Raw genomic sequence first — 25,842 nt, forward strand, 5'->3', positions numbered from 1 at the left:
GATCAGATGAGCGTAGAGAAGAGAAATCATTTTATTAATCAGAGCAGCAGTGAGATCCGCCGCTCTGGGCCGTCGCTCCGCATCAGAACCAGTCCTCCCAGTGAGTCCAGTCATTTGATGTTGCGTAGAATCCGCCGGGCGTGGCCCGTTTTCATGGCCGCCAGGGCCGCCTCCAGACTGGAGATGAGGTGCAGCAGCGTGCTGGGGTCCGTCTGGAGGTCCAGGCAGCAGAGGGTCCCGCCCCCATCAGAACCCGACAAAAGGAGGCGCATGGTGACCGTGGCAACCATCTGCTGACGGAGCGAGCGACTCGCCAACTGACAGGAGATCAGAGACAGGTCATCAAAACGCAGAACAGGAAAACGGTCCGCTCAGGAGGAGGAGGAGGAGACAGGAGGAGGGAGGCGACAGGAGGAGGAGGGAGGAGACAGGAGGAGGAGGGAGGAGACAGGAGGAGGAGGGAGGAGACAGGAGGAGGAGGGAGGAGACAGGAGGAGGAAGGGGGAGGAGACAGGAGGAGGAGGGAGGAGACAGGAGGAGGAAGGAGGAGGAGGGAGGAGACAGGAGGAGGGAGGCGACAGGAGGAGGAGGGAGGAGACAGGAGGAGGAAGGAGGAGGAGACAGGAGGAGGGAGGCGACAGGAGGAGGAGGGAGGAGACAGGAGGAGGAAGGAGGAGGAGGGAGGAGACAGGAGGAGGAAGGAGGAGGAGGGAGGAGACAGGAGGAGGAGGAGGGAGGAGACAGGAGGAGGAAGGGGGAGGAGACAGGAGGAGGAGGGAGGAGACAGGAGGAGGAAGGAGGAGGAGGGAGGTGACAGGAGGAGGAGGGAGGAGGAAGGGGGAGGAGACAGGAGGAGGAGGGAGGAGACAGGAGGAGGAGGGAGGAGACAGGAGGAGGAGGGAGGAGACAGGAGGAGGAAGGAGGAGGAGGGAGGAGACAGGAGGAGGAGGGAGGAGACAGGAGGAGGAGGGAGGAGACAGGAGGAGGAAGGGGGAGGAGACAGGAGGAGGAGGGAGGAGACAGGAGGAGGAGGGAGGTGGGAGGAGGAGGGAGGTGACAGGAGGAGGAGGGAGGAGACAGGAGGAGGGAGGTGACAGGAGGAGGAGGGAGGAGACAGGAGGAGGAGGGAGGAGACAGGAGGAGGAGGGAGGAGACAGGAGGAGGAAGGAGGAGGAGGGAGGAGACAGGAGGAGGAGGGAGGAGACAGGAGGAGGAAGGGGGAGGAGGGAGGTGACAGGAGGAGGAGGGAGGAGACAGGAGGAGGAAGGGGGAGGAGACAGGAGGAGGAGGGAGGAGGAGGGAGGTGGGAGGAGGAGGGAGGTGACAGGAGGAGGAGGGAGGAGACAGGAGGAGGAGGGAGGAGACAGGAGGAGGAGGGAGGAGACAGGAGGAGGAAGGAGGAGGAGGGAGGAGACAGGAGGAGGAGGGAGGAGACAGGAGGAGGAAGGGGGAGGAGGGAGGTGACAGGAGGAGGAGGGAGGAGACAGGAGGAGGAAGGGGGAGGAGACAGGAGGAGGAGGGAGGAGGAGGGAGGTGGGAGGAGGAGGGAGGTGACAGGAGGAGGAGGGAGGAGACAGGAGGAGGAGGGAGGAGACAGGAGGAGGAGGGAGGAGACAGGAGGAGGAGGGAGGAGACAGGAGGAGGAAGGAGGAGGAGGGAGGAGACAGGAGGAGGAGGGAGGAGACAGGAGGAGGAAGGGGGAGGAGACAGGAGGAGGAAGGGGGAGGAGACAGGAGGAGGAGGGAGGAGGAGGAAGGAGGAGGAAGGGGGAGGAGACAGGAGGAGGAAGGGGGAGGAGACAGGAGGAGGAAGGAGGAGGAGACAGGAGGAGGAAGGAGGAGGAGGGAGGAGGAGGGAGGAGACAGGAGGAGGAGGGAGGAGACAGGAGGAGGAGGGGGGAGGAGACAGGAGGAGGAAGGGGGAGGAGACAGGAGGAGGAGGGAGGAGGAGGAAGGAGGAGGAAGGGGGAGGAGACAGGAGGAGGAAGGGGGAGGAGACAGGAGGAGGAAGGAGGAGGAGACAGGAGGAGACAGGAGGAGGAGGGAGGAGACAGGAGGAGGAGGAGGGAGGTGACAGGAGGTGGAGGGAGGAGACAGGAGGAGGAAGGGGGAGGAGACAGGAGGAGGAGGGAGGAGACAGGAGGAGGAAGGAGGAGGAGGGAGGTGACAGGAGGAGGAGGGAGGAGACAGGAGGAGGAGGGAGGAGACAGGAGGAGGAGGGAGGAGACAGGAGGAGGAAGGGGGAGGAGGGAGGAGACAGGAGGAGGAGGAGGGAGGCGACAGGAGGAGGAGGGAGGAGACAGGAGGAGGAGGGAGGAGACAGGAGGAGGAGGGAGGAGACAGGAGGAGGAGGGAGGAGACAGGAGGAGGAAGGGGGAGGAGGGAGGAGACAGGAGGAGGAGGAGGGAGGCGACAGGAGGAGGAGGGAGGAGACAGGAGGAGGAAGGGGGAGGAGGGAGGAGACAGGAGGAGGAGGAGGGAGGCGACAGGAGGAGGAGGGAGGAGACAGGAGGAGGAAGGGGGAGGAGACAGGAGGAGGAGGGAGGAGACAGGAGGAGGAAGGAGGAGGAGGGAGGTGACAGGAGGAGGAGGGAGGAGACAGGAGGAGGAGGGAGGAGACAGGAGGAGGAAGGGGGAGGAGACAGGAGGAGGAAGGAGGAGGAGGGAGGAGACAGGAGGAGGAGGGAGGAGGAAGGGGGAGGAGACAGGAGGAGGAAGGAGGAGGAGGGAGGTGACAGGAGGAGGAGGGAGGAGGAGGGAGGTGACAGGAGGAGGAAGGGGGAGGAGACAGGAGGAGGAGGGAGGAGACAGGAGGAGGAGGGAGGAGACAGGAGGAGGAGGGAGGAGACAGGAGGAGGAGGGAGGAGACAGGAGGAGGAAGGGGGAGGAGACAGGAGGAGGAAGGAGGAGGAGGGAGGAGACAGGAGGAGGAGGGAGGAGACAGGAGGAGGAAGGGGGAGGAGACAGGAGGAGGAAGGAGGAGGAGGGAGGTGACAGGAGGAGGAGGGAGGAGGAGGGAGGTGACAGGAGGAGGAAGGGGGAGGAGACAGGAGGAGGAGGGAGGAGACAGGAGGAGGAAGGAGGAGGAGGGAGGTGACAGGAGGAGGAAGGAGGAGGAGGGAGGAGACAGGAGGAGGAGGGAGGAGACAGGAGGAGGAAGGAGGAGGAGGGAGGAGACAGGAGGAGGAAGGGGGAGGAGACAGGAGGAGGAGGGAGGAGACAGGAGGAGGAAGGAGGAGGAGGGAGGAGACAGGAGGAGGAGGGAGGTGACAGGAGGAGGAAGGAGGAGGAGGGAGGAGACAGGAGGAGGAAGGGGGAGGAGACAGGAGGAGGAGGGAGGAGACAGGAGGAGGAAGGAGGAGGAGGGAGGAGACAGGAGGAGGAGGGAGGAGACAGGAGGAGGAGGGAGGAGGAGGGAGGTGACAGGAGGAGGAGGGAGGAGGAGGGAGGTGACAGGAGGAGGAAGGGGGGAGGAGACAGGAGACAGGAGGAGGAGGGAGGAGACAGGAGGAGGAGGGAGGAGACAGGAGGAGGAGGGAGGAGACAGGAGGAGGAAGGGGGGAGGAGACAGGAGGAGGAAGGGAGGAGGAGGGAGGAGACAGGAGGAGGAGGGAGGAGACAGGAGGAGGAAGGGGGAGGAGACAGGAGGAGGAAGGAGGAGGAGGGAGGTGACAGGAGGAGGAGGGGAGGTGACAGGAGGAGGAAGGGGGGAGGAGACAGGAGGAGGAGGGAGGAGACAGGAGGAGGAAGGAGGAGGAGGGAGGTGACAGGAGGAGGAAGGAGGGAGGAGACAGGAGGAGGAAGGGGGAGGAGACAGGAGGAGGAGGGAGGAGACAGGAGGAGGAAGGAGGAGGAGGGAGGTGACAGGAGGAGGAGGGAGGAGGAAGGGGGAGGAGACAGGAGGAGGAGGGAGGAGACAGGAGGAGGAGGGAGGAGACAGGAGGAGGAAGGAGGAGGAGGGAGGAGACAGGAGGAGGAAGGGGGAGGAGACAGGAGGAGGAGGGAGGAGACAGGAGGAGGAAGGAGGAGGAGGGAGGAGACAGGAGGAGGAGGGAGGTGACAGGAGGAGGAAGGAGGAGGAGGGAGGAGACAGGAGGAGGAAGGGGGAGGAGACAGGAGGAGGAGGGAGGAGACAGGAGGAGGAAGGAGGAGGAGGGAGGAGACAGGAGGAGGATGGAGGAGGAGGGAGGTGACAGGGAGGAGGAGGGAGGAGACAGGAGGAGGAGGAGGAGGAGGGAGGAGACAGGAGGAGGAGGGAGGAGACAGGAGGAGGAGGGAGGAGGAGGGAGGAGACAGGAGGAGGAAGGAGGAGGAGGGAGGAGACAGGAGGAGGAGGGAGGAGACAGGAGGAGGAGGGAGGAGGAGGGAGGTGACAGGAGGAGGAGGGAGGAGACAGGAGGAGGAGGGGAGGAGACAGGAGGAGGAGGGAGGAGACAGGAGGAGGAAGGGGGAGGAGGGAGGCGACAGGAGGAGGAGGGAGAGACACAAGAGGAGAGGGAGGAGTCATAGGAGGAAGAAGGGAGGAACAGGAGAGGAGGTAGGAACAGGAGGAGGAGGGAGGAGGAGGGAGGAGACAGGAGGAGGAAGAGGAGAGGGAGGAGACAGGAGTAGGAAGGGAGGAGGAGAGGGAGGTGAGCAAGGAGGAGGAGGGCGGAGACAGGAGGAGTGAGGGAGGAGAAACAGGAGGGAGGCTGGGAGAGACAAGTGAGGCGGTAGAAGGAGGGACGGAGGAGTGAGGAGGTCTGCGTCCCCTGCGGCGGTGTCGCCCTGGTGCTGGTCTGGTCTTCGTGCTCCTTCGCCCCTTGCTTCGGCGCTGCGCGTCTCCCTGACTTGGCGTCCGTTCTGTCCGGTCTTTCGTGTCTTGCTTCGCTGTCTGTCTGTGCGGTGCTTACTGTCTCCTTGTTCTGATCCGGCTTGTCTAGTGTCTTCTGTGCGGTGCTCCTCTTGTCTCGGTCTGTTGCTGTCGTCCGCCTTCTTCGTCTTTTCATCTCCCTTCTTCTTTACGTTTGTCGTCTCCCCCGCTCTGCGGGGTCTTGCCCTTCGACACTTTCTTTCGTTTCTGGTGTTGGCGTTTTGCTCCCTGCTTGTGTTTCTTCCTTATTCTTCTCCCTTGCTTCATACCGCCCTTGTTGGCGGCTTGTCCGTTATCCCTCTTCTTTCTTACGTTCGGTGCTTTCTCCCCATTCGTTCGGGTGCGTTATGCTTCTCCCCTCCCTTCTTCGTTCTTTCCGCTACCCTTCCCCTTCCCTTGGCTCGTCCTTAGCTCTACCTTTGTTTTGTTCAGCTCAACCCGTCTGTAGCCCCCAAATTTGCTTCGTTACTTTCTTTCTTGTCTCCCCCTGACTTACTTCTTCGCTTTCTGCGGTCCCCGTCTTCTGGCTTTGGTTTTTTGTCTTCCCCCGTCTCCCCTTTGGTTTCTTCTTTGTTTTTCTAGTAAGATTCTTTATTTCGGCTCCCCCTCCGAGATCGTTGTCCCCGTAGGTGTTCGTTGTGGCGATCCCTTTCTTCTCCCTGCTCGGCTTACGCGGTTCTGTCGGACCTCGTGTTTATTGTTCTTCCCACCTCTTCGTCGTTCCAGGATTCCTGCGATCTGTTTCTTTCTTTTATCCCCGCTAATCCGCATATAGGCCTCCTTCTTCCAGTGTCTTTTTTCTTCCTCCTTCCCTTCTTTATTATTGGTTGTGTTTCTTCTTTTTTACTACTCCTCCCCTTACTGGTGCCTTGCGTGCCATTTTGCTTCTCTATTCGTTCTTAATCCACACCCTCTTCAAGCTTCCTTATGTGTGGTATGTTCTTGTCATCATTGATCCTTTTTTTTTATTTGTAATCTGTCTCTTTGGCTTAATTGGGGCTCTTTTTTCTGCCACTCCTCTTCCCTTTCTTTTTCCCTTTACACTTTCCCTTTAACGTCACCCCACCCTCCTCCTGCTTGCCACCCCAATATCATTCTTGCGAATTGTGTGTACTTTCTTCCCACTTATCTCTCGTTATCCTTTCTCCCCTTCTCCCTCTGCTTGCCGTCTATGATTTTGTTTTTTTCGTTGCTGCCCGCTGTTAGTAATGGCCTTTTTGGTCTCGGTGGCATGTTGGTCTGGTCATCGCGGGGTGGTTTTGGATCTGCTTCTGGTCTTAAGCGGCTTTGGCGGGTCCCAACGCCGGCCTCTCTCCCAGCTTTTCCCTGCATCGCCACTTGACTCCCGATATTCGTCTTCCCCCGTCTTTATCTACGCTTTCTTTTTGCCCGCGACCTGTACCGTTAACCCTATTAATAGATGGAACAGATCAGGGCGGTGGTGATGTCCTGGAAGCTCCCTTCTTCCTTCCTTCTATGCGATCTTCCTTGATCCCTTCAGCTTCTGTTGCGTCTCCCCTCGTCTTCTTGGGTTTTTTTCGCTTTAGTACATTGGCTCCCTCTTTCACTTCTTTTCCTACTTGGACGAGTTGCTGGTCGCCCGCCCTGTCGTGCCTTGCTTCTTTCTTCCGTGATGCTATAGTTGGGGACCAGGGGATTGTCTGCTCCCCCGCTTGCATCCTACCGTCTTCTGCTGTCTGTCGCCCCCTGCTTATATTCTCCTTCTTCTCCCCTTGTGTCTTTCTAGCTTCGTGTGTCCTGTCTTGTCTCCGTCTACGTTTCCACTCTTCGCCCCATTCGTGCGTTATCCGTCCGTGATATTGCTTGCGTTGCGTTCGTCTTTCTTAATCCCTTTACTACCTCTTTCTGTCTTTGCTTCGCCCTTTACTTCTTCTTTCTTCTCCCCGTCTGTGTTTGGTCTTCTGGTGTGCTGCGCCCTGCGTCTTGTCTGGCGTGTCGCGCCGGTCTTCGGCCTTCTGGTATTAACTGCTTGGTGTTACCGTCTCCCTGTGCTTGCTGCTGTTCCGTCGCCCGTTCTTCTGCCTTTTTGGCGTCGCTCAACGTGGCAGGTCTTCCTTGAGTCGTCGATTTTCTGTGCTTAATTCTGTGCCTTATCCCGTAGTTCTGCTGCTGCGGTGTGGTTTCGTTTCTCCCTGCTTTAAAGCTGGTTACCTAGGTTAAGAGTCGAACTGTCTGTCTTGCGCCCGGTCAGCGCCTCCGGGCTGCGTTGGGGGCGTACTGACGGATGGCCTTCTCTTGCTGGAGGGCCGAGTCGTGTTAAGTTCTCGGGCTGCGCCCCGGAATGAGGCCGGATTGCCTGTCTTGCCCCCCTTCGCATCTGCCGGTACCCCTTTTCTTTCGTGCTTTTCATGCTTCTGTCTTGGGATTCCATTCCTGTTGATATGTGTATGCACCACTCGTTTCTATCTCCACTCTTGTTCCCCACTCTTGACTGCTTTCCATCTTCTTCTATAGCGTGCGTTGTCCTTAATGAGTCTCCTTGATGAGGTGCCATGCCCCCTGGTCCTTGACATCCTGGGTGGGCCGAACCTTACGTTAGCTTTCTGTCATCTTTATTATGGTTCTCCGACCTTCGCTTCGCCCCGACTCCGCCCTACAACTACCTTTCCCGTATCCTTCCTACCACCGCTTACTACCTATCTTACTTCCCCCCGCCCCACGTGACCACCTTGCCCTACCTCCACCGCAGGGCCCCGCCCCTCGTAAACACTCTCATACCCCCCGCTCTACTCCCGCGGACGCTCCCTTTCCCGTTCCCCAGTACATCCCCCCCCCTCCCTTCATGTTCTGCCGTGCGGGGACCTTCATCGCGCTCTCCTCCTCTTTCTTATTTATTCAAAATTCTGACTCTCCCTAGACACTTACGTTTCCTTGTTCCTTCCTTTATTCTTTTTTACATATTTTAGTGACCCTTCTACCATCATAGTTCTTCTTTCATCCTTAGATCACTCGTTATAACAATCCATCCTTAGTGTCGTACTGACGAATCACACTATCATGTGCTTCTTCGGTCCTTCCTGGTCTGATTTCCTCCCATCTACCCCGCTCTGTACTGGTCTTATCAGCTCTCGATCTGCAATCGGTTTCAACACCTCACTACTCCCCCCCTTCTAACCCTGCCCTGCTCTGTGACGCCTTCTGTCTCTATCTCCCAAACTGCGCGCGGATAAGCGAGGGGGGTTGAGTCCTGTTTTCTTCCTAGTATGCGCAGATGGTCGGGTATCCATGCCAACCCACATAGCATGGCTGAGCGGTAACACGGCCAGTGACTAGCGAGGGAGTAGGGGACGAATCGGAGACACGAAAGCTGGCCCCGTCCCTCGGGCGCATGGTTTTGAAACAACTGTTCTCCTACAACGAGTACGATCCGTCTGTCTCTCCCCGCCTCTAATTGGTAATCTGTCGGCAGTCCTCGTTATTTACGGAGACTCGCCCGCGTCTCTCATGGTTTGCCTGGCGCGTGCGCTCGGGGCGTTATCGTTTGACCTTTTGGGCTGAGCTCAGCTGTCATCCCTCGGGTTCTGCGGAATGCATAAGCCTAGGAGTGTTGTGTTTCTATGCGGGCCCTGATGAGTCTGTGTCCCCGTTCCGATACAAACACTTCGACCGCGTTACCCTTTAGCTCCAGCTGCTTGTCCGCTAGCCACCCTTCGGTTTTTCCTATGATCTTATGGGGTGCGTGCTGTTGGAATAATTTGATGTGCTTGCTCCGTCGTTGTTGTGGGGGGAGGGTCTGGTTCTTCAGTGTTTCAGTGCCATATCACGCTTCGTTGCTCTTAGCCACATTTCGTCTAGCCGGTCTCTTGTGACTTCTCATTCCCCCCGTACCCCCTTTTCGGCGCTCTCACCCAACACTTCACTCCCCGCCGATAAACCCGTTTGTGGCTTCGTTTGGGTTATGGTTTACTAAGTGTTTATTCGATGGTGGGTGTCGCGCTTGTATGTGAGAAACTGTGACTTTATCACCGGGGTTCGCGTGGTGTGCCATGTGGGAGGGCGGGCGTGCAGGATTGCCTGGGTGTGAGATAGTGGCGTAAGAGGTTGCTGTTATACTCGTGTCTTAATTACACTAATCATTCTTGTTCGTGATGCTTCGCTCTGGACACTTCTTTTCAATTGTGTGTTGTCTTGTCTTATCTAAACCCATTCTTCTTCTTTGTGACTTACCTTCTTCTCTTCGGAATCCGCACTCGTCACCCACTACACAATTAGATGCCTGCGCCACTGTTATGCCCCACGATGCTCCACAAGGCAGGGCAGTCACGTCATTCAGTGTATGAACCGGGTTAACATGTGCACGCCACCAACGGCCGCTTCATTATAAGTACTGGAACAGCCCTATTAACCGCAAGGCAATGTTAATCCCAGATCGTGAGCTGCTCCTGCAGCAACAAAGCAACGGGCCGGATGTCTCATTTTTAGAGCTGAAGACTTTAAAGATGAATATTGCAATCAGGCATGACCAGGACTGGCTTGTTTCTACAGCAAATCAGTAGGATTAACTTAGAATAAATAAATAAACGCATCACACCGTGTAAAGAGTCAATAAAAAAAATAAAAATTAAAAAAAAAAAAAAAAAAAAAAAATGCGGATTGAAAATAATGTACAGTTAAAAAAAAGAAAAAAAGACCTTTGCGACCACTCTCCCCAACCCCCCCCAAGTTAACCCCGAAAAAACCCCTCACCAGCCACACCAACACACAGGCCCCACCCTAACCAATAAAATACCACGAATCCACAACACCACCAATAAACCCACAAAGCATCCCCCCCCCAACAATCGCACCCTCCCCCCCCAGCCCCTCACCCCACCCCCACCCTACCCCCCCCCTCTCCCCCACCCAACCCATGTCCACCTCCCAACCCAGCAACCTACTCACCAATCCCGGCATCAACCCCCCCCCCAGCGAACCCTGGCCCCCACTCCTCCCCCCACCACCTCCGTATATCACGTGCAATTACCGCAAAATCCCACAACCTGCACCGCCCCCCACCATGTCAAAGATCCTAAATGTCTTAAATATCTTTGGGACATCACATTTATAACTCACACTCTCCCGCCACCCCCCCCCCCCGCCCAACCACCCACCCCCCAAGCCCTCCTTGGCCTCTCCCCCGCATCACCACTAACCACCCACCCACCACCCATAGACCCCTCCCTCCTCACCCCGCAATCCGCCCTCCCCCCCCCCCCCGTTCCAGCCCCCCCCATCACCCCAGCTTCCCGCCCCCCACACCTCCCACACCCGCCCCCCAACGCCCCGCCCCCGGCACCCGCACACCCCCCAACCCCCCCCCCCCCCTCAACCCCCCAGACCCAAATATAAGCCTTGCCATACCCCCTCACCCCCCCCGCAGCCCCAGAGCCCCCTCCCCAAACATCCACCCCCACCCCCATCACCCCTTCGTCCACCTCCGCCCCCCCCCACCTCACCATCCCCCCTTACTCTATTCCTTTATACAGTACCATGCTGCCCAACCCGTACACATCTACCGCCCCATCCCCCCCCCGAGTCCCTCCAGCAGTTCCCCTCACCTGTGACCTTAAAGCATGAAATAATCAGGTCTGTCCTCTGATGGTTTTTCCCCCTCCTTGGAGAGAAGTGCGGCTTCTATTGCTGGGCCCTCCTTCTAGAGCCATGCTTATGCGGCTCAAGATTAACATCTCGCGCCTCACAGTGGGCAAAGATTGCACTCATATCACCTAGCCATGCTGCCATTCTGCCTCTGAGCAAGCTCTGGTCACGCGCTGTAGTCCCCGGCCTCAGGAGTCCATCCGGCCTGCCGCCCCATGAAATCACTTTTCAGGAGAGGTCCAGCTGGCGCGCTCGGCTGGCCTTTCTTTGCGCGCGCTGCCTGGAGTAGTGCCTTTTTGGCATGGCAATGTAACCTTCTCTCTCTCCATATGCAATAAAAAAACAAAGGACAGAGGGCCTTCCTGAATGATGCCATAGATTGCTGACTGAGGTGCAATCTCTCTAGCTGCCATTCTCTTTCCTGTTCGGCCATCTTTGTGCAGTGCAATGATGACTGCAGGTGTTTCTTTAGAGATAACCATGGTTCACAGCAGAGAAACAATGATGCCAAGCAGCAGCCTCTGTTTAAAGTGTCCAGTGGCGTCATTCTGACTGAATCCTGACAGATTGATCTGCAGCCCTGTCCTCATCACCACCCACACCTGTGTTAATGGACCAATCACTGAAACCATGGTAGCTGCTCCTTTAAGGCAGGGCTGCAATCACCATGAAATGTGTTTTGGGGATAAAGTTCATTTTCTAGGCAATTATTGACTTTGCAATTAATTGCTGTTACGCTGATCACTCTTTAGAACATTCTGGAGTTTATGCAAATTGCTGTTATAAAAACTGAAGCAGTAGACTTTGGAAATTCAGTTACTTTTTCCATCAATATAACGTCTTCCTGCAGACAGATGCTGCACTGGGAGTCATTTTACTGCGTGGCATGGGGAGTACCAAGATGGCGGCTGGTGGCTTCACTTTTTCTGGCTATCAGCAGAAGAAAGTGATTATTAGCAAAGTCACACAGACACTAACCTGAACATCCAGCCTCCACTCTAGGTTGTGGTAAGCTGGCTGACTGCAGCGCAGATGGCTTAGCATGCTGCGGATCTGGTCTTTGTGCTGCACGTAGAGCTGGAACATATAGATTAGAGAAGCTCCTCAGCTATCTGATGCAGATATCATGCACAGGGATTGTTTCTCCACAAGTTTCAAATGAAAACTTTACCTGCAACAGGCTCTGGTTGAGCTGGTCAGTGAATCCAAGCGATAAGACCGAGTCCATAAAATCCACCTCAGAGATCTGGACGTACAGAGAGAGAGAAGGTCAGACAGGACGACGCAGAGCAGATCTATCTGCCATTAGCTGCTGGTTGGTCATGTAGGCCCAGTTCACAGCACAGACTGCCTGAAGGCTGCAGACTGTGCTGGGGGGGCAACATCAAGGCTTCAAACTTTCATTTTTGATAAAGCTTCTAGTTAGAGTGGCTCAGGTTATCCTGAGCTATCTCTATAGTTCTGCTGCTATAGGCTTAGACTGCTGGAGGACATAGGGACCCCTTTTTCATCATTCTGCTTCATTCTATCTCTATTCTCCCACTCTGCAGAATCTGTTGGTTTGTTTTTACTCTTATTTGCTTTAGTTTCCTGAGCTGAACAAAGGATGCTCTTTAGGGGTTCAGTGGGTTTATTAATCCCGCTGTTTGAACTCCTCATCCTGGTTTCACTAGTCTGTGCTCTCAAACTGTCCATCAGGAAATGTTGCTGCTATCTGGAATCTGGTTCATCCTTTACTTCCCCAGGCTGGGAGTCTTACCCTGAACCAATAAATCTGCGTTCACACTGAATGCGATCTGAGCATCAAAAACACGCAGACGCAGAAATCTGGACTCTGGATCAAACTGGTCCAGCTGCTGACGCTCTGGTTGTTTACTGGTCTGTTCTGTAGCTTTAAGCCAGAGAGCAGCTCGGCTTTATTTACTTTATCAGTTGAAAAATAGTTTGAAGAGGTTTTTAAGTGAGAAAGTCCACCTCCAAACATCTCAGTTGCATCGGATTATGGTATCCCCTATAGTCTGCAGTTCTTATTGGGAGCTCCAGAGCCTCCAGCATAACCCCACCAGGAGGACGGCGCTGGGAATACCCGCTGGGGAGCCTCTCTGCTGCTGCGGCGCCACCTGTGGGGGCACTTTCCTGCTGACGCTCGTAGGGCTGGGAAGGAAGGCGAATAGTAAAGAAAGATTCTTTATGGTTTGGAGGTTATAAAAAAATAAAAAAAATTTAATAATAAAAAACTGCGCGAGGAGAAACCAGAATATATAATCCAATATTTTCACATTTCTAGTTAATTTGCGTATTTATAAACTGCTCCTCTATAGTTGATAAAAAATGTTTTAGTGCAGCAATAATGATCAGAGCTGTTCATGCTACATAACGATCCATTCCTCCTGCTTCTCTAACGTGGAGTTTAACTCCTAGTTATTTATTTATTCCTCATATGCAGAATGTCTGCGGTGAATGTCTGCGATTAATGTCTGGAGATTCAATGTCTCTGCGAATTTATGTCTGCGAGCGTGATTGTCTACGGTGATTGTGATTGTCTTGTCGCGCGTGAATTTTTTGTTTATGGCATTTTTTTTATTGCGGGTGATTGTCTGCGGTTGAATGTCGCTCCCCTTCTCTTGGGGTACTAGCGCGGTGTGAATGTCTCGCGATTAAATGTCTGCGAATAATGTTCTGCGATGTAATGTCTGCGCGTGGAATGTTTGCGGGTGAATGTCTGCGAATGAATTGGTCTCTGCAGGATAACGTGCTGATGTCTGCGGTTGAATGTCTGCGGGTGGAATGTCTGCCATTAATGTGTGCGGTTTGAATGTCTGCGGTTGAATGTATGGCGGCGTGGAATTGTCTGCGCGTGTTGAATGTCTGCGCGTGAATGTCATCGCGCATTAATGTCTGCGATTAATGTCTGCGATTAATGTATGCGATGAATGTCTGCGGTGAATGTCTGCGATGAATGTCTGCAAAGGGTTGCATGTCGCTTGCGTGTGAAATGTCTGACGGTGCTCATGTCTCTGCGATTAATGTTGCGGTGAATTGAATGTCATGCGGATTAATTTTATTGTCCTGCCGAATTAATGTTTCTGCGGGTTGATGTCTCGCGGGGTGAATGTCTGCGGATGAATGTCTGCTGGTGAATGTTATCGGCGTCATTGTTTGGTCTTCCGCGGGATTAATGGTATGCCTTCTCCTGCATTATTTTCTGCACGAGGTGAAGTCTACGATTATGGTATGCACGCGATTATTGTCTGGGTTGAATGTCTGCGGCCCCCGTGAATTGATTGTCTGAGCCCGATGCAATCGGTCTGCGTATGAATGTCTGGATGAATGTCTGCGGTGAATGTCTGCGGTGAATGTCTGCGATTAATGTCTGCGGTGAATGTCTGCGGTGAAATGGTATAGCGGCGTCATGTGCGTGAATGTCTGCGAGCTGAATGTCGCTGAGGTGTTGAATGTTTTCTGCGGTGAAATTGATTGTCTGCGCTGTATGCATGTCTTGCGGTGGTGAATGTCTGCTCGTATTGGAATTGTCTACTGCGATTAATAGTACTGCGGTGATTTTGGTAATGGCCTGCCGATGAATTATGAATGTCTGCGTGTGGAGGTCCTGCGAGTGAAGTACTGCGGGTGAATGTCACTGGGGTGTTGATGAATGTCTTCTGCGCAGTGAATGTACTGCTGCGTGTGAATGTCTGCGGGTGAATGGTCTGCGGAAGTTGTGTGAATGTCTGCGTTGTGAGTTTGCTGCGATGAATGTCTGCGTTTTAATGTCTTGCGCGGAAGAACAGTCTGCGGTGAATGTGCCTGCGATGAATTATGTCTGCGGATGTAATGTCGTGCATGCGGTGTGAAGTCTCTCATGGCGGTGATTGTCTGCGCATTAATGTCCTGCATTATTAATGTCTGCGGTGAATGTCTGGCGGGTGGAATGTCTCGCGATTTAAACAGGTATGCGGTGAAGGTCTGCGGCATGTTCGTGATTGTCGACTGTCAGCGATTAATTGTCCTGCGTGGTGAATTGTGTATGTCTGCGGTGAATGAATTGAATGTCTTGCGCCGTGAATGTCTTCGCGCAGGTGAATGTCGTGCGGTGCGTGGATTGGTCTGCGATTAATGTCTGCGCGCTGTTTGTCTGCAATGGCGTATGCGATTAATGTCTGCGGTGAATGTCTGCGGTGAATGTCTGCGGTGAATGTCTGCGATTAATGTCTGCGATTAATGTCTGCGGTGAATGTCTGCGGTGAATGTCTGCGGTGAATGTCTGCGGTGAATGTCTGCGGTGAATGTCTGCGGTGAATGTCTGGCGTGTAGCGGATTAATGTATGCGATGGAATCGTACTGCGGTTGAATGGTCTGCAGCGTGAAAATGTCTGCGATCGGATTAATGTATCGAGATTGTCTGCGGGTGAAATGTCTGCGACTGACAGTCTGCCGATGAATCGATGAATGTCTGCGGAAGCGATGACGGTCTGCAGGTAGAGTCTGTCTCTCCCAAAAAAACCCTGGATCAGCTTTTCTGATTGGCTGATGGGTTCCAGTTCATTTGCTAAATTCCAGCATCTGACGCTCCGATTTTGTACGATTGCTTTTCCAGGAGCTCTGGGCGCCCCGATACTGATCCTGCTGACTGCTGAGATGCTTGCCCCCCCCACCGACCCTTTCCAGGTAAAAGGGGTAAACAGGAATTGCTTGACGCACCAAACGATTTCAGTAGTTGTGACACGCAGAGCTTTAGACGTCCTGCCCAGCCTGAAGCAGAAGACGCCCACTAGCAGCTAAGAGGATTGGTAGGAGGATGCGGTTTCCTGCTCACCATGTGCTTGGAGCTCTCCGTCATCAGGAACATGAGGCCTTCCACTCCATGCTGCACCATCTCCACCGGAACGCTGAGCTTCCCTGCAGACAGAGGGTCAGGGTTAACCCATGCAGCTCCATGGGATCCAGACAGACCACCTCCTGACGCAGAGCAGCATCCGCCATCCATCACTGCAGCTGCTGGAAGCTCCGCCTTCATCTTTACAGAACATCAGCAGCAATAAGGGCCGTCAGGTTCTTTTGGGTCAGCAGAGGTTCTGCTCTGACCTGCGGAGCTGAATGTCCCATCCATGCTCCCACTACAGACTGCTGTCCTATTATAGCTGAACGTCTGGGGGCAAGGGGGTCTGGGCGGCCAACGGCGTGTAAAATCAGAATTGAGTCCAGCAAACGCCTCATTGATGCTAGCGAACACAGAGGGAATCTGGCAGGTAAAAGAGCTCCAGACCACCAGGTGGCGACGATGATCAACCAGAACAGACGTCACTCCAACATGAACCTGCCGCTTTTTAGAAAAAACTCATTCTATAGAAGTCTTCCTAAACATACAGACCATCTGGGGCCACCTCACATGCGCTCCCCATCACCATGTACCAGGCGGCCCCCCCACCAGCTCCATCGACTGACGAGGCGGCCCCCACAGTCTCCTTCACTGAACAGGGGGCCCCCACTGCTCATCTCTTGACTTTTGAAGGAAGGTTTGTGGTGGGCTGGTCTTGGCAGGTGTGGGTTGCGTTGTGGTGTAGGGGGCCTGCTAGGGCTGTGTACACGGTGTCCGGAGGGGGGCCCGGTGGCCCCCCTACCCACCGTGGTGGCGCCGGTGAGGATGAGGACCGGGGCGCCTTCCCCCCAGGGGGGAGAGAGGGAGAGGAGGAGGGGACCGGGCGGCAGGGCCTCCCACCTGGGAGGAAATGAAGCGAGGGGTGCGGCTTGCAGAGGTGGCGGTGGAAGCGTGTGCGCCTACACAACAGCGTGCGAGTTAGGTAGTGTAGCCGCAGTGCACATAGTGACAGGCACCCAGCCTGCCCACCGTCTGTATATACCATCTAGGTGTGAGCCCCCACATTGCCTCCCATCATGACACGACGAGGGGCCGTATACCACCATGATCTCCTCTCAACTGCATCACGATTGGAGCACACCAACATGCTCATCATGCTGTGTCCAGATGGTAAGCGCACACCCTCACAGCTAGCCCACGTCTCCATCACTGACGTGCAGGGGCAGTCCCATACCCACCCAATCCGAGCCTCTGCCGATCACTCTTGACACAGGGGACGACCCTCCACAGCTAGCCATCACTGACCAGGGGCACCCGGGTACAGAAGACTGCCCGAGGTCACGAGCACACAGAGGAGAGGGGAGACACCCCCATCACTTATCGCTCTCTCACTCAATGACGATGGGGCCCCTACACAGTCCGACCCATGTTAGTCCATCAGAGTCTCGCTCCAGAGGGCCCCCCTCCGACTCACATCATACTGACGAGGTGGCCTAGTGACAGTGTCCTGTCTCCGCAACGAGAATCAGGCCCCCCTCAATCAGCGTTCCTCTTTCAGTCAGCACCAGCAGGGGCGTTCTCACCCCGCCTCCCATAGCTCCATCGACTGCAGACTCGGGACGGGCTGGGCAGCGACGACACAGCGTCACATCTAACGCGCTCATCGGAGCCCCCAAACCTAGCTATCTACTAGCAGTGAACGCACGGTGGGGGCACCCCACAAGAGGCTCGTTCATCAATGAGCGAGGTGCCCGCCAAGTCTCCGAGAATCAGGACGAGGGGGGTTCTCTGGGGCCACAGCAGCTTCATCGCGTGTGTAGTACGTGGATCGTAGTCAAAATCGTAGAAGGCCTGGCTCTGATTGATCGCAGCCGTTGGGAAAATAACAGGAACCATGCCCGCCTTCAGACAAATTTAGGAGAGGGGAAGGAGAACTTTTGTTTACGACCAGCCCACCCCTCCTCTTCGTCATCAACCTGCCGCTTCAGCCTCCAGTGTTCCCCAAAGGTGCGCGTCCTGCAGACAGACAAGAAAGAAAAGAGGGTCAGCCACAGCGCTTGCTTCTACAGGAGACCCAGGAGGAGGGAGGTAGACCATGAGGTATTTGTGTGATGTTTAACATGAAGGTTCCGTCAGAAACAGGCCCCCCCCCACCATCTAGCTCCATCAGTGACCAGGGGCCCCCACTAGCTCCATCACTGACGAGGAGCCACCACAGCTCCAATCACTGACCGGGCCCCCCACTAGCCTCAATTCACTGCGAGGGTGAGACCCCCACCAAGCTCATCACTGAACCAGGGCCCCCCACCACAGCTCCATCATGACGAGGGGGGGCCCCCCACAGTTCCGTCAGAAACCAGGCCCCCCACCACAGCTCCATCAGTGACCAGGCCGGCCCCCCACACGCCACCATCACTGGACGTGGAGGCCCCACAGTTCCGTCAGAAACCAGGCCCCCCACCACAGCTCCATCAGTGACCAGGGCCCCCCACTCAGGCAGCCTACCATCACTTACTGATGGGGGCCCACAGCTCCATCACTGACGAGGGGCACCCAATGCCCATCACATGACGAGGAGCCCCCACAGCTGTCCCTATCAGTTGACGAGGGGCCCCCACAGAGCCTCCAATCACTGACGAGGGGCCCCACAGCTCCATCACGGCGAGGGTGGCCCCACCGCTCCATCAGGAACGAGGAGGCCCCCAGCAGCGTCATCACTGACGAGGGAGCCCCCAGTTCCGTCAGAAACCGGCCCGCCCCCCACCGCTCCAATCACTGACGAGGACCCCACAGCTCCATCACTGACCGAGGGCCCCCACAGCTCCATCACTGACGAGGGGCCCCCACAGCTCCATCACTGACGAGGGGCCCCACAGTTCCGTCAGAAACCAGGCCCCCCACCACAGCTCCATCACTGACGAGGAGCCCCCACAGCTCCATCACTGACGAGGGGCCCCCACAGCTCCATCACTGACCAGGGGCCCCCACAGCTCCATCACTGACGAGGGGCCCCCACAGCTCCATCACTGACCAGGGGCCCCCACAGCTCCATCACTGACGAGGGGCCCCCACAGCTCCATCACTGACCAGGGGCCCCCACAGCTCCATCACTGACCAGGGGCCCCCACAGCTCCATCACTGACGAGGGGCCCCCACAGCTCCATCACTGACCAGGGGCCCCCACAGCTCCATCACTGACCAGGGGCCCCCACAGCTCCATCACTGACGAGGGGCCCCCACAGCTCCATCACTGACCAGGGGCCCCCACAGCTCCATCACTGACGAGGGGCCCCCACAGCTCCATCACTGACCAGGGGCCCCCACAGCTCCATCACTGACCAGGGGCCCCCACAGCTCCATCACTGACGAGGGGCCCCCACAGCTCTATCACTGACGAGGGGCCCCCACAGCTCCATCACTGACCAGGGGCCCCCACAGCTCCATCACTGTCGGTGCGGGCCTTAGTGCTGTAAAACTTATACCCCAGGAGGGTCTGACCCATGTATGATTACCCAGTATTTACCACTGAGCTCCACGATCACTGTCCAGAGGATGACCAGGAGACGACCTCCCACCACACGCCTACCTAATCACTGACGGTTAGTAGCTCGTGGCCCATTACATCATTGTTAGCACTGTCCATTCATCATGAAACCAGGGTGCCCCCACAGCCTCCAACGCACTCGAACGAGGTGGCCCCCACTCAGCTATTTATATTCACTTGTAATCCGAGCAGGTGACCCTACCACCAGTGTGCTCCATCACTGACCACCGGTGGCCCCTCAAGCTGTCCCCTCACTCAATTCTCGCCCCCACACGGGGACCTGCTACCGCCACAGTCTCCATCACTGACCACAGCGCTGGCGAGCCCATATCCAGACAGCTCACTACTCATCGACACGTAGGGAGGTGCCCCCACAAGCTCCAATTCACTGACCTCCAGGGGCCCCCACAGACTCCCCATCACACCTGACCAGGGGCCCCCCAACGCCATCCATCTCAACTTGCTCGGCCGGCCCGGACTAACCCCACACCATACATTCTTGTAGCTTCGCCTATTATGTCGATCCCCTTATGTCCAGACACGAGACGCACTCTCTGCATCCCGTACCACTAAGCAATGCATCACGCGACGAGTGGGCGCCCCACGAGCTATTATCTAATGGATGACCGAAATGTATGGATCCTGACGCAACGTATGACTCCCTATGACAATCGCCAACACCAGGCAGGCTTCCCGACTAGCTCCATCACTGACGAGGGGCCCCCACAGCTCCATCACTGCGACTTGAATGTGGGGATTTCCACATCACACAGACTCATCCATCGCCACTGACCAGACGGGCCCCCACAGCTCCAAACGAGATGGAGCCCCAATACAGCGTCCATCAGTGACCAGGGGCCCACCTGCTTCCTATCCTGTACGAGGGGCCCCCACAGCTCATAACATGACCAGTGTGGCCCCAGAGCCCATCCATACTGAACAGGGGGCCCCCACAGCTGCATCACTCACTGAGAGGGGCCCCCCACAGCTATGATTCACTGGAGAGGGGCCCCCACCAGCTCCATCACTGCCAGGGGCCCCGACAGCTCCGATCTCACTGACCTAGGGGCCCCCCACGGCTCCATCACTGACCAGGGGCCCGCACAAGCTCCCTTTCAGCTGGACGCTCGCGAGGGGGGCCCCCACATAGCTTCCAGGGTCCGACAGTTACGCGACATACACCAACACGACGCTAGTTCCAATGACGATGTGCCTGTGCCCCTCACACGCTCCTACGCACTGACCAGGGGCTCCCCCACCCATGCCTCTCGCACTTCACTGACACACGGGGCACCCCACCAGCTCCATCATGACGGAATGGGTCCCACACTAGCTCTATAATCAACTGAACGTGGGGCTCCCCCACAGCCTACAATAAGATGACCATGCGAATTCTCGAGTTTGTGCCCCACAGTCTCTATCTACATGACCAGGTGGGCCCCCACAGCTGATAAATCAACTGACGTGATGAGGAGGGGCCTACCCACTAAGACTCACTATGCACTGTCCTGGGCGCCCCACACTTGAGCTCCATCACTGATCCAGGCGCAGCTGCGCACCCACAGCCCTCCCTTCACTGACCCCCAGGGCGAGGCACCCCCACAGCCTCCCTCATCACTGACGTGGGCACACCACGAGCCGCAATCTGACTGCTACTCCGGGGCCCCACGAGTGCCTTCCATGCACTGACCAGGCGGCCCCCTCAGCTATATTAACTGCTTCGATCGCCATCGGGGCCCCCTATACAGCCGCCTATCACCTGACCGACGAGCTGAGCTCGCTCACAGCTCCTATCACTCTGACCAGGGGGCGCCCACAACCAGTCACATCAATGCGTAGGTCGGCGTCCCCCGACGAGGCTCCATTCACTATCGCCTTACGACGTGGTGCGCTGCCTCCCCCACCCACGCTCCAACTCACTGACCACGTGCGGCCCCCCACAGCTCCATCACTGACCAGGGGTCCACGCCAGACTACCACCTTGTGTTGGTGTGCTTAGTGCCAAAGCTCCCATCACTGACCAGGGGCCGCCCACAGCTCCATCAATGACGAGGTGCGCCGATGCCTCGCACTCCCACAGCTCCAATCACTGACACAAGGCGGCACTCCCCAAGCTCCCATCAATGACCTCGTGGGCCCACCTCAGCTCCATCACTGTCCAGGGCCCGGCCCCCACAGCCTCCTATCACTGACCAGGTCGGCCAACCCCCACAGCTTGTCATCACTGATGAGGGGGTCGGGGCCCCCACAGCTCCATCACTGACCAGGCAGCGCTCCCGAGCAGCGTCCTATCACTGACCAGGAGGCACCCCACAGCTCCACTCCAATGACCAGGGGCCCCCACAGCTATCACTGACCTGGGGGCCCCCACAGCTGCTATCACTGACGATGGGGGCTCCCCCGCTCAGCTATGATTCCTATCGTTAGAGGGGACCCCACAGCTTCCATCCAATGACGAGGGTGGCCGACGGGCCTCCCTCATGCTCCCCGGATCACCTGACCAGAGGGCACCCCACATGTCCTTCACTGTATCCCAGGTGCCCCCACAGGCCTACCACGTCATCGACACCAGGCTGGCTCCCCTACGAGCTCTCCATAACTAGACCAAGGGGACGCCCCACGCTCCTCTCTCATGTAGAGGGGCCTCCCACACAAGCTACTCCGGATCTGATCTGAGAGGGAGCCCAGGGCGGCACCCCACTAGACTCTCACCTATCATGATCTGGTGGCCACTCCTCCACACCCACCACAGTCCCAGTCACACTAGTACCAGGGATCCTCCTCTAGCTCCATCACACTGTACTGTGGTGCTCCCTATGCCGCCTCCTTCAATGACGACAAAGGGGCGGGGCTGGACAACCCTCAGCTCCATCATCTGATCGAGGGGACACCTAAGCAGCACTTAACTGACCAAATGGCAGGCCCCACGAGTCCATCATGGACCAGGAGGGGCACACCCGCAGTAGCTCCCATGACCAGGGGCCCCCACAGCTTATCACTGACCGAGGCTGGGCCCCAAAGCCTCCGATCACTGTGACCAGGGGCCCCCAGCTCATATCACTGACAGGGGCCCCCACAGAGCTCCTCATGTATCACTGACCAGGTGTGGCCCCCACAGCGTTTGCATACACTGGACGAGGGGCCCCCACTCAGCTCCACTCACTGACCAGGGGCCCCCACAGCTCCATCACTGAAACCAAGGGTGCCCGTCAGCTCCTTAATCACTGACCAGGGGGGCGCCCCCATTCTAGCTCCATCTTACTGACCAGGGCCCCCCACAGCTCCAACACTGGACCGGTGGCCCCCACAGCTGTATATCAGTGACCAGGGGACCCCACAGCTACAGCTCCATCAACTGGAACCAGGGGCCCGCCGCCACAGCTAGCCTTCCAGATACTGGGACGAGGGGGCGGTATGGCGTTCCCCAACAGCTATCAGTGACGAGGGGCCCCCAAGCTATCATCACTGACGAGGTGGCCCCACCCGACACAGCTCCATCCACTGACTCAGGGGGCCCCAACACAAGCTCCATCAACTGACACCTTAGGGCCCCAAACGCTCCATTCAACTGACGAGGGGCCTCCCAAAGCATCCATACGACCAGGGGCCAGCCCACTATGCATCCGCAATCACTGACGAGTGGCGGCCGCCCCACGAGCTCCTGTTCACTGACCCAGGGGGGCGCCCACCAGCTACAATCACGTCTGACCAGGGGCCCCCCAGACTCCATCACGACAAGGGGCCCCCACAGCTCCAATCACTGACCAGGGGCCCGCCGCCACGCTATAATCAGTGGACCCAGGGGGCCCATCCACACTCCCATCAATGTACCAGGGGCCCCCACAGCTACATCACTGACGAGGGGCCCCTCAGCTTATCAGTGAAGAGGGGCTCCCCACAGCTCCATCACTGACCAGGGGCCCCCACAGCTCCATCACTGACCAGGGGCCCCCACAGCTCCATCACTGACCAGGGGCCCCCACAGCTCCATCACTGACGAGGGGCCCCCACAGCTATATCAGTGACGAGGGGCCCCCACAGCTCCATCACTGACCAGGGGCCCCCACAGCTCCATCACTGACGAGGGGCCCCCACAGCTCCATCACTGACCAGGGGCCCCCACAGCTCCATCACTGACCAGGGGCCCCCACAGCTCCATCACTGACCAGGGGCCCCCACAGCTCCATCACTGACCAGGGGCCCCCACAGCTCCATCACTGACGAGGGGCCCCCACAGCTATATCAGTGACGAGGGGCCCCCACAGCTCCATCACTGACCAGGGGCCCCCACAGCTCCATCACTGACCAGGGGCCCCCACAGCTCCATCACTGACCAGGGGCCCCCACAGCTCCATCACTGACCGAGGGGCCCCCACAGCTCCATCACTGACGAGGGGCCCCCACAGCTCCATCACTGACCAGGGGCCCCCACAGCTCCATCACTGACGAGGGGGCCCCCACAGCTCCATCACTGACCAGGGGCCCCCACAGCTCCATCACTGACCAGGGGCCCCCACAGCTCCATCACTGACGCAGGGGCCCCCACAGCTCCATCACTGACCAGGGGCCCCCACAGCTCCATCACTGACCAGGGGCCCCCACAGCTCCATCACTGACGAGGAGCCCCCACAGCTTCATCAGTGACGAGGGGCCCCCACAGCTCCATCACTGACGAGGGGCCCCCACAGCTCCATCACTGACGAGGGGCCCCCACAGCTCCATCACTGACCAGGGGCCCCCACAGCTCCATCACTGACCAGGGGCCCCCCACAGCTCCATCACTGACCAGGGGGCCCCCACCTGCTCCCCATCAGGACCAGGGGGCCCCCCACTAGCTCCATCATGCTGACCAGGGGCCCCCACAGCTCCTATCCACCTTGACGATGGGTGCTCCCTAACAGCTCCATACTGACCTGGGGCCCCCACAGCTCCATCACTGACCAGGGGCCCCCACAGCTCCATCTGATTGACCAGGGGCCCCCACAGCTCCATCACTGACCAGGGGCCCCCACAGCTCCATCACTGACCAGGGGCCCCCACAGCTCCATCACTGACCAGGGGCCCCCACAGCTATATCAGTGACCAGGATGAGGATTTAAAGCCGTCTAAATCATTATTATCATTTTCATTATAATTGTTAATATTATTATTATTTTAGGAACAATGCAAACCGGTTGTCTCCATGGAAACATAGACCTGTCTGCAGTCTCTCTGTGGTCTTTGTGGACAGCGCTGTTTGCAGCTATACGCAGATCTTTCTACCTAGAATGTGAAAGTCTTACTGGCTGCTCCTTCATAGATCTTTGGGTTGCTTCCTTTCCTCAGGAACTCCAGAGCGATGCGGCAGAACTCCTCCACCACTGGAAGGAAAACATGCAGAGAATGAAACATGGAAGACCTGCTGGTTCATCTAAAGCAGAAATAAAACAACCAGAGGAGGTCTGTGACCAACCAGCTTCATCAGAAACCTTTTAAAGAAACAAACGATCAAAAAGAAAAGATCAGATAAAACAAGAACAGGAAACATTAACTTCTAAACCTGCTTTAAGGACACAAGTATGAAAGCCGGGAAATAAAAATAAAACAAAGAATTAAGATCACTAAATAAAGTCTCTTTATTTGCAGAAACAGTTTTAATATTCTGAGAATTACAAAAAACTTTTTTCATCCAACTTGGTAAAGATTTAGAGAAACATTAAAGAAAATCATGTTCTTTAATAAATATTAACTTTTCTGACTGTTAATAAGACGCCATATTTAACAACTTTCTCCGAGGAAGAAACAAAAACCAACCAGTAATAAATTTATTTCCATAAATCTTAAAACCTCCAGAATGAAACGTTCTGCTGGTAGAGAACCAGGAAGTAAACCGCAGGTTTTCATTGGCTCAGGCGGGTCACGTGACACTCGCTGATTCTGCCGCTGACTTGGACTGAATGACCGCTAAATAAAGCAGAGGGTTCGGAACCCGGTTCGGTTCGGCTGATCTTACCGGAACCATCGACCTGGGTGAGGAAGCCCAGGTGGTCTTTATGCTCCTCAGACAGAACCAGCAGCATCCCGAGATCCTCTAGGCGGCGAGACGCCGTTCTTCTTCGCGGGTTGATTTTAGGCGCTAAAGGTAAAGTAGCGCCGCCTGCTGGTAAAGGACTCTAATAACCTTCCAATTAAATTAAACTAATTGGATATGAATAAATGAAATCATACGACAGTACTCCTGGTCACTTATATCTTTAGTGTTTTAAGGTATTAGCTGCTCTTTCCTTTGACATATTATTGGATCAGTCTGTTTGTGATTTTTGCAGAACTCTTTGATCTGAATCATGACGTCATTGTGTCTGGAACCTTCTTGCTGCAGAGCAACAGTGCTACAGTCTGTGCCTCCATGCAGCCCTCTGATATTCTGATCTACTAGAATTAATTTATATATCAGTTGTTTTGTTTTTCTAGCTTCATTTGTCCGCCGGCGTCCCGTTTCCACCGCTGGTTCTGTTCTATATGGCGTGTTCTACACCATCTGCTCTCACGCTCATGGAAGATTTGATCTACGTCAACTAGAATCTGAACCTTTTATTGTTTGTTGAAAGATCTGAGCAGCAATCCCTTCTAGTAGAGATATTTCTTCAACAGAAACACCCGACACATCTGTTTTTCCCCACAGTTACCTGAACTTTAAACACAATTTTCTGAACTTTCTGATCTAGGAGACTTTAGATGCAGGAAATACTCAGATATTCATCGTTTGAATAATTTCAGGCCAATTTCCAATGTTAATATCAGATCATTTCAATTCCTGAATGCTAATATTTAGCAGGACTGTTTATTTACCGATGCTGAAGCGTGACTCATAAAGACGTGTACTTATGTCAAAGAGGCTCATAACCACAATTATGCGTTATTCAGTTTATGTATTAAATCTTTACAGAAATATTAATTGTGCTTCATTGATTTTTTTTCTATTTAGCTGAATATTCTGACATATTTTTAAGGCAATCAGTTTCCTCATTTAATCTGAGCTCCAACTACTGAT

At 55.9% G+C, this 25,842-nt stretch overlaps 1 protein-coding gene across 1 annotated transcript; it reads right to left on the bottom strand.

Annotated features, from left to right (window-relative positions):
* Window positions 1–13: 13 nt before the first annotated feature.
* commd2 (COMM domain containing 2) lies at window positions 14–24,954 on the bottom strand. The gene is made up of 6 exons (XM_038274630.1): window positions 24,805–24,954; window positions 24,095–24,172; window positions 15,266–15,348; window positions 11,621–11,695; window positions 11,428–11,526; window positions 14–317 (listed from the first exon to the last, which is right to left on the bottom strand). The coding sequence occupies exons 1-6, from the start codon at window positions 24,869–24,871 to the stop codon at window positions 111–113; spliced, it is 609 nt and encodes a 202-aa protein (XP_038130558.1). The 5' UTR covers window positions 24,872–24,954; the 3' UTR covers window positions 14–110.
* Between the last annotated feature and the right edge of the window lie 888 nt (window positions 24,955–25,842).

This window comes from Cyprinodon tularosa, unplaced genomic scaffold (genome assembly GCF_016077235.1).
Source record: "Cyprinodon tularosa strain WSP-4 unplaced genomic scaffold, ASM1607723v1 ctg922, whole genome shotgun sequence".
NCBI lineage: Eukaryota > Metazoa > Chordata > Actinopteri > Cyprinodontiformes > Cyprinodontidae > Cyprinodon > Cyprinodon tularosa.

Bases quoted from the DNA above. Each gene is read 5' to 3' on its own strand.
- commd2 (XM_038274630.1), bottom strand. From the start codon at position 24,871: ATGCTGCTGGTTCTGTCTGAGGAGCATAAAGACCACCTGGGCTTCCTC. The intron at 24,173-24,804 runs GTAAGATCAGCC...TTTTCCTTCCAG, and splicing joins CACCCAGGTCGATGGTTCCG to TGGTGGAGGAGTTCTGCCGC. The intron at 318-11,427 runs GTTAGTGTCTGT...ATCTCCTGTCAG, and splicing joins AGTGGAGGCTGGATGTTCAG to TTGGCGAGTCGCTCGCTCCG.